The 8,513-nt window shown below is 37.7% G+C and overlaps 1 protein-coding gene across 3 annotated transcripts; it reads right to left on the reverse strand.

Moving 5' to 3' along the window:
* Positions 1–1,329: 1,329 nt before the first annotated feature.
* On the reverse strand, positions 1,330–8,177 carry LOC100032189 (pyruvate kinase PKM-like). Of its 3 annotated transcripts, none has more exons than XM_056813337.1 (4): positions 8,001–8,177; positions 5,129–5,320; positions 4,752–4,796; positions 1,330–3,166 (listed from the first exon to the last, which is right to left on the reverse strand). In XM_056813337.1, the coding sequence occupies exon 4, from the start codon at positions 3,085–3,087 to the stop codon at positions 1,498–1,500; it is 1,590 nt and encodes a 529-aa protein (XP_056669315.1). In that variant the 5' UTR covers positions 3,088–3,166; positions 4,752–4,796; positions 5,129–5,320; positions 8,001–8,177; the 3' UTR covers positions 1,330–1,497. The 3 variants fall into 3 exon arrangements, with proteins under 3 accessions (XP_056669315.1, XP_056669313.1, XP_056669314.1); XM_056813335.1 differs by having other exon boundaries at positions 1,330–3,161; positions 8,001–8,172; XM_056813336.1 differs by lacking the exon at positions 8,001–8,177 and adding an exon at positions 6,164–6,301 and having other exon boundaries at positions 1,330–3,161.
* Positions 8,178–8,513: the final 336 nt, after the last annotated feature.

The raw sequence follows: 8,513 nt of genomic DNA on the forward strand, positions 1-8,513 counted from the left end.
AGGCAGAATTCTTTTTTCATCCTAAGGCTATCCTCTCCCACACAAAAGTGACTTATAATTGGAAACTTCTTCCTTCCCTCAAGGTAAGAGTGCCTTATCATAGGACACCATTGCTAAATATTACATTATTCACCAAAATGTTTTTGGTTTATAGGTGAATTCAGCTTCGATGTAATTTTTAACTTAATGTAGCAGTCCACATCTGTCTAGGGGCAAGGGAAACAGTATGTACAGATTGTCTTAGAAGAGAGTCTTGCACATGGCTAGGAAAGCCTCTGACCCTTGACCCCAGCTTCCCCCAGGTTAGGCGAGAAAACAGGTTTCTTTGTGTTCACCTGGTTAAGAGAAACCACACCTATACCTTGTCGTTAACCAATCATAATCATCCCTATGTATTGTGCATATTTGCATATCAAAGAGATTAAATACAGCCACAGCAGGCTCCACCCTACTCTCTTCCTCTCTTCCTCACTTGGATTTCAGCTCCCACTGATGCCTGTCCTTGCTGGAGCTTGGCCTCTGGCCAAGCTCCATCTTTAATCCTTCTCTATCTCTCTCACCTGGGACCGGGCCTTCGGCCAGGCACTTTCTTTTCTCTATCATCTCTCTGACCTGTGTGGTATTAAGTTTGGATCATTGGATGGTACAAGCCTTCTGAGTAGTCCACTGATCGGAGTATTGCTGTGGCTCATTGATAATTAATAAGGCCTGCATTTCTGACTCATTCCTGCCACCTCATATCTATAATTTGGCTCCACCATCCCCCTCATGGTATCCAAAACTTCTATCCTTCCTCTGTCTTCCTACCTTAAAGCTTCTCTCCCCTCAGGAAGCTTTACTTAAGTATCTTAAGAGCAAGACATTTTCATTTACATGATATAGATGAGCAAAGGAGGGTAGTTTTTATCAAAGGCCCATGTATATAGAACACATACTAAGAGGCACTATACTTGCTTCCTACTTTGTGTGCATGAAGGATATCTATATGAACTTAAAACATAATACTGATGGAGTCACCTGGGTAGCTCAGTGGATTGAGAACACAGGAGGTCCTGGGTTCAAATCTGGCCTCTGACACTTCCTAGCTATGTGACTGGACATGTCATTTAACGCCATTGCTACCCTTACCATTCTTCTGCCGTGGAGCCAATACACAATATTGATTCTAAGGCAGAAGGTAAGGGTTTAAAATATTACATGTTACTTCAACCCCGTATGTTAGACATGACCTGCAAGTACTCCAAGCTAAGCCATAGCTGTTCTACCTTTGGCACACCCATCAGGGATATGCTAATCTGATACTAAGGTTTCTGGGTAGGAAAGATGAAATTTCTTTTAAAAAGAGACTTTAATCTTTTTGTTTTTGGTGTTTTAGCCTTATAAAGCCAATGATAGGTAGGAATGGATGATACCATAAACAGTTGCAGTTCTAATGGACAAGGGCAGGGTCAGAGAAGAGAGGATGCTAGAGTACGGCGAAGGTCTTCAAGTGCCCTTTTAGGTAACTGGAAGCAAATTCATAGTGTTGGTACAGCCTATCTCTGGACACCAACCACTTACTACAATGACCATATCATCTTTCTTGAAAAAGCCTTGAGCTTTGCCTACATCCATGGCATAGTTAATCCTTATTTCGACATCTTCAGTCCATTTTGTTTCAACAGGTTTAAGGTACAGTATAGGAAAGATGCCTCGGTACAAATTAACCTGCCGTGCAACTTGGGCATCCCGAATAACAGCAAGGATAGGGACCCGGGGATGATACCTGGCTATCAAATAAGCTGATTTTCCAGTGTCAGTGAGAACGATGATGGCCTCACTGGCATAGTTGAAGGATGCTTTTACAGCACCCACAGCAGTAATTTCAGTAAAATCCTTATTGTGGGGTACCAGGTTGACAAGTTCATTAAATAACTGCAAGTGAAAGGTGGCAGCCTCTGCCTCTCGGGCAATCCTGTGTTGGACCTTTACACATTCTACTGGGTAGTCCCCTTTGGCGGTCTCCCCTGACAACATGACACAATCTACTCCATCTAGGACAGCATTGGCTATATCACTGCTTTCTGCTCGAGTGGGACGTGGCTTCTTAATCATGCTCTGTAGCATCTGGGTGGCACAGATAACAGGTTTCCCAGCTAGATTACACCTTCCAATCATCATCTTCTGAGCAAGGAAGACTTTTTGTGGAGGGATCTCAATACCTAGGTCCCCCCGAGCAATCATAATGCCATCACTGACTTTCAGGATCTCATCAAAATTTTTAACTCCTTCATGGTTCTCAATCTTGCTGATGACCAACACGCTTTCTCCTTCTTTCCCAAGTATCTTTCTGACTTCTTGGACATCCCCTGCCTTTTGGATGAAAGATGCAAACACCATATCTACCTTTTGCTCTAATCCAAACTTTAAATCTTCTTTATCCTTAGTTGTAAGAGCAAAGTCCATTTTCAACCCAGGAAAGTTCAAGCATTTCTTGCTGCCTAGCATTCCACCACTTGTCACCTCAGTCAAAAGGAAACCATTACCTTTCTCCCTCACAACCAGACAAATGAGCCCATTGTCCACATAGATCTTGCCATCAATCTTTATGTCGGTGAAAACTCTTTTGTTGTCTACCCACAGAATATTCTCATCGCAGTTTTCCTTATATGTATCATCCAAAGTGACTTTGATAGAATTGCCCTTCTTTAGCTCTACTTCAGCTGATTCACTGCCCTTGATGAGTCCAGTCCGGACGGATGGTCCTTTTATGTCCAATGCTATAGCAATAGGCCGATAGAACATGGGATCAGAAAGAAAACTGTCTGTAGCCGTTCGTACATTTTTGATCATCATGGCGTGTTCCTCTTGATTTCCATGGCAGGTGTTTATACGAGCCACATTCATTCCAGCGCTAATCATCTTTTTTAATGTATCTACAGATTGAGAAGCTGGGCCAATGGTGCAGATGATAGCAGTGTTTCGGGCAACACTGGGCTCTGAGTCAATGCACAGACGACACATGTATTCCAGAAAGTTTTCAGCCTTGTTAGCATATTCCTGATTTGGATTAATTGGTAAATCTGTTTCACTTAATGTTTTCTCCATGACGATTTCACAATAGGTGTTCTTTTCCAAAAAACTGTAAGAGATGAAGCCTCTTCTCCCAAAGGGTCACTCTTCTGCCCTCAAAGAAATTTTAAAGAATTAACACCATGATCAGATAATTAGACTGAAGCAGAGAGTTTGTGTCCAATTCTAATATTCAAACCATTTTATTTTCAAAGTACTGTTCTAAGTGCTATAGGTATGAAGACAAAAGAAAACAAAGAAAAATAAGAGAGCTGTGAGAATGAGGGAGAGGGTAGAAGGAAAGGGAGCAAGCACTTATTGGCCCAAGTATTGAGTTAATTACTTCACAAATATTATCTTGCTTGATAAGTTAATGCTAGTTTAGTGATTTTTCCAGAGTTGGACAGCTAGTATTATGTAAAACTTTCAGGTTGATATCATCATGTCCATTGAGTCTATTCATGATAATTTGAGGAGGGAAAGCAAATTAGTAAACTAAGGGGATGAGCAAGGGCTCTCTCTCTCTTGTAAACGTAATAATTCCTCTTTCTTAAGATAGAAATGAGTCTTAGGGTTGAAGTAATTAACTCAGGGTAACACAGTAAATAAGGAGAAGAGCCAAGATTTAGGGCACTATAATAGGGAGGAAAGAAGATGGCATTCCAGATTCAGAAGGTTTGGCTACAAATACTGCCTTTGTTCCTGATTAGTCATTAGAAATTGCTAAAGTTTTTTGTCTTAGTGCATCAGTTTCCTCTTCTGAAAAATGAAATCAGGCTCTATGAGCTACAAAGTGCTTTATACTTTATATATTGTTTCTCACTTTCAGCCATTTATAGTTCAAGTACAACACAACACTCATCTCTAAATTATGCTATTTCTCTAATCTGGTTTGTGTGTGTGTGTGTGTGTGTGTGTGTGTGTGTGTGTGTGTGTGTGTGTGTGTATGGGGGTTGCTTTTTTTTAAATGTCTGTGGTTTGATCAATGATTACATCCATCTTTTCCCCAAAGAAATGTTTCAAGACTCTGATTCTGATTACAATATGTAACTATATCCCAACAAGTTATTTATTCTGTATAGGATTCTGACTTAATGTTAAGTTTTAAATAAAAAATTACATATTTTCTCCATTAGAAGTCATTTAAACAGAAAATTATGTTGATCTTTTGTCTCAACCTAGATATCAAGGATTTGGGAAAAGGTCAAAAGTATAATGGTTATATCTGAGCACTCATGGTGAAATGGAAATATATTGACTTTGATGTCAGAGGAGCTGGGTTTAAGTGTTGGTTACAATTCCACTGCCTCAGTATGCTTGCACTAATTACTTCCTTCTTCCAAATCTCTGTTTCCTCATGTATAAAAATGAGTGAGGCTGCCTAACATTTAGTGCTCTTTACAACTCTAAACTTTATGATACTGCCATTTGAAATCATTTATTGTGTGGAGTCATAAAGAGTATAATTACTTAGTGTTCTACAACAAAAATCTTAGCTGGACTTTTTATGTTCTTAAGCATTATTATGAGATGAAAGATTATTATAAATTTCTATGGATCATATGTAAGTCTGTTTGAATGTAAGAAAATGCTCCAAATGACTTCCAGCTTTGTGATACATTCGAAAAACATTATTATGTAGGTAACATGAGACCTGGAGTTAGGAGAATTAAGAAACAAATTATGGCTTTGGAATTTACCGGCTGTGTGATGATGATCAATCTTCTGAACCTCAGTTTCCTCATCTGAAAAATGTAATAAGTAATACATCAGCTCATTGCAGAATTTTGACAAATGTGAAATTTTAAAATTCCTAAGCAGTTACTGTGTTTGAAGGACTGGGACAATTTCTGGGGATCAAATTAAAAAGCAAGATGGCTTTCAAAGGACTCCCAATTCATATTCACATATGGGGGATTTCAACTGTAAATCAGATGAAAAGGACTAGGGATTAAGGTATGTATTGTAAATCTGGCGAATCTACTTTGTTATCATTTCCATTAATAAGATTATATCTATTTCTAATATTGGATCATTTGCTAGTATTATGAACAATGATAGTAAGAACTGTTTTTACCCAGTCTTCGAAGATCAGCCATGACTGCTAAAGAAACCAGGACTATAGCACCTGCTGAAGCATTTGACAATTCATGTCTCCACAAAGGTTGTTTCCCTGGATAATGGCTGTGGGCTGGAACAATGATGGTAGAAATGATGGATCCCTTCTTCACGAAGGTTGATCCCTTGGATGATAGCTCTGGTGATTGGTCTGGAAGCAAAATAAGTCATCCCATCTTTTAAACTCTAAAGCTTTGGCATTCTCTATTCAAGCCCTTTCTCTGTCAAGTGATATTAGCATGGGCTGTATGACACATGTTGTTTCCTATCCCTCTCTTAGGGCACCTTGCTCCGTATGAATCCTAGACATTATATAACTATGAGCTTTTATTGTTATACATAGCTTTAATGATTCACTGAAGTTAAGTGAAAAGTAATGGACTAGGACTCTAAGAACCTGGGTTCAAATGCTTACTCTGTTTATGATCTGTATTACCTTGGGTAAGGTAATTCTTTCTTCTAGACTGATATTTGTTTCATCTATAAAAAAGAGGGAATCAGACTAGATTAACTTGAAGGTCTTTCTAACTCAATCTACTATCCCTATGACATGGGATTTAAAGAGTGTGGGTGTCTCCCTCTACAAAGTTAAATCATAGCTTTAGCACAGCTCAATTGATAATTTTTTATGAATTATTGTAACTAAAAATTATTAGCTGGTGGCCAGCCTTTTGGTAATGATCCCCTAGAATGGGGGAATATTCCAGTAAAGGGAATCTAATCATTATTATTTCTTTTGGCACTCATTTTTCAATAACATTAATCTCAATGAGCTACTTGGGTCCCCATTCACATTGTAATATAACCTTGCAGGACTTATATTGCAATTGAGTTAATTTCATCCATATTTTTTTACTTTCTGGTTATATTCTGCTTGTCTTTTCCTAATTTTTTTAATGCATACATTTAGTCTAGTTTGAAGACAAAATTGATTCTTTACTTAGATTTTTACATTAGGAAAACAGATCTCATTCTAAAATGGGTGGAGACATACCTGGGCATGCCATTAGAGTACATGAGGGCCCATGGGTCACAGCAAGGCCATAGAAGGCCAATCTTAACAAGAGACATGAAGAATATTTTTATCCTACAAATGGTTTGATGTTTCTATTTATCCACAAGATCCTGACATCTATTTTTATTTGTTTCTGTGTTGCAATAAGCAACATTATGTCCATGATGCTGAAAAAAGATGGAGAAAAAGCTTAATTAAAAAACCCTGATTTTAGCGTATGGATTTTTAAAAATTTGAATTCATTATCAAACAGATTTTGATATTCTTGTGTGGGTTTGTGTAGGGGGATGTGTCTCTTCTAGCTGACTGTCTCAGGAAGATGCTTGAGGAAAAAAACTGTATGTTTTTAAAAAAGAATCAATGTTCTAGTTTTCCAAATTACATTTTTAAACTTAGGGGAAAGTTGACAATAAAGAGTTCATCATTATCCATGTCCCAAAACAGAATAATAGGCCTATAAACTGGGAATATGAGAACACAGCAATGTCCTTGCTTTGACTTTCAGATTGGTGACTCTTTTTTTTCTTCCAATTCTGGTCACTTATTCCAAACTGACTGTTCTCATTCACCCAGTCACTCATTTGTTCATTTATTCATACATGTGTATATTCCACAAACATTTGCTAAGCATGATAGTTTTTGTCCAAATTTTGGTCCAAACCCTTAGGAATTGTGTGCCCTGCGTACCTCACTTCCAATCGTTGAATCTCAGATTCTTCCACAAAAAAATTAAGACTAAAACTTGTCCAAACCTTTTTTTCTAGCCAAATGATTGTATAGAATGAATTTTTGTAAAGTTCCATGTGTTTTAGAAATGTAAAACACTCTTGTGATAATTATGACAAATAAGATCAAGACTTTGTCTCTACTCACCAGAAGTTGATCTATTTAGAGAGATAAGACATTCATTCTTGAGTCATTTGGCAAACACAACTTTGTATAGAGTGTATTTTATAAACTACAAAGTTCTCTATCAATGCCCTCTACTGTTGTTGTTTATTAAATCAGAATGACAAGCAATTAGCATACAGAAGGACAAAAAAGAGTTAAAAAATAATGTAAGACTAGATCTGAACAGCATTTGATGTCATGTAGGTGACTCTAATTATAAGTAATGACTCATCCTGATCAGTTAGTATAGCACTTGTCCCCAAATAGCTTGTAGATGGATTTCAGTAGGCTTTTTTTACAGATGAAATTTCTGAGACTTGAAGGGGTCAATCAATCAATCAATAAACATTTAGTATGTGCCTATTCTCTGCCAAGTACTAAGTAGGGTTGGTGATACAAAAAGAAGAGATGATTTCTGTCCTCAAGAATTATACAGTTTAGCAGATCATGAAAAGAAAATCATTAACAGAGAAAAAACACTGGAATGAACTGGGTTTAAGAAAGATTTCCCATAAAAGAAAGGATTTTAGTTGGGACTCAAAAAAAAAACAACCCAAGGAAGACAGTAGGCAGAAGTGAGGTGAGTTAATTTACTTGTGGCCACATGTTTAGTAAATGGTCCCACTAAATTTCCAATTTGGGTCTCTTGACTCCTGATTCAGAGTTATTTCTACTTACTATACTAAAGTGACTCTCATTTGCCACTTTTCACTCCCAGCATGTCATTGAGGCAAACTGCAGTTAAAGTATTACTAAAAATTGTAGCTTTATCCATAGCTATAAAGCTACAGACTGAAACTGGGATTTAATAAGTCTAAGAGGGGATTTCTGAGCCTGAAGACTCCCCCTCTACCAGTGTGGATTAGAAACTTTTCTAAAACTTAAAAGTCTTAGTTGCCTAGAGTCCAGAAGTTTGGTTACTTACCCAGAGTCACATAGCCAGTGTGTAGCAGACACAGGACTTGAAGCTATGTCTTCCTGTGACTGAGGTCACTTCTCTTCCCTTATGTCACAATACCTCTCAACTACCATGTGTAGTGACACGTGGATTAGGAGATAGTGGCTCACAATTATACTTGCTTCTCATGCAGGGGGATGGGAAATAGATATGATAGCAAAAGATGGATGAGGGAGAAAAACTATATGCTGCTATCATTTCTATCCTTTATTTAAACTCCATTACTATGGACATGTTATTTCATCACCCCAATTCTGATTTTATTCAGAATTCCCCACAGTATTCCCTCTCTGATCATATACTCTGTAACCCTAGGAGACAAGACTCCTTCTGTTGCTTATCAGATGACCGAGCCATACATTTTTAGACCTGGCTGGTCTCTCAGATATTATGCCTGAACAGATAGCTGTCCTCTTTACAATATTCTAGAATCAGTCGTCATCAAACTTCTGCCTCAAGAATTAAAGGTATAGAATATCT

Source organism: Monodelphis domestica, chromosome 1, assembly GCF_027887165.1.
Source record: "Monodelphis domestica isolate mMonDom1 chromosome 1, mMonDom1.pri, whole genome shotgun sequence".
In the NCBI taxonomy this organism is placed as follows: domain Eukaryota; kingdom Metazoa; phylum Chordata; class Mammalia; order Didelphimorphia; family Didelphidae; genus Monodelphis; species Monodelphis domestica.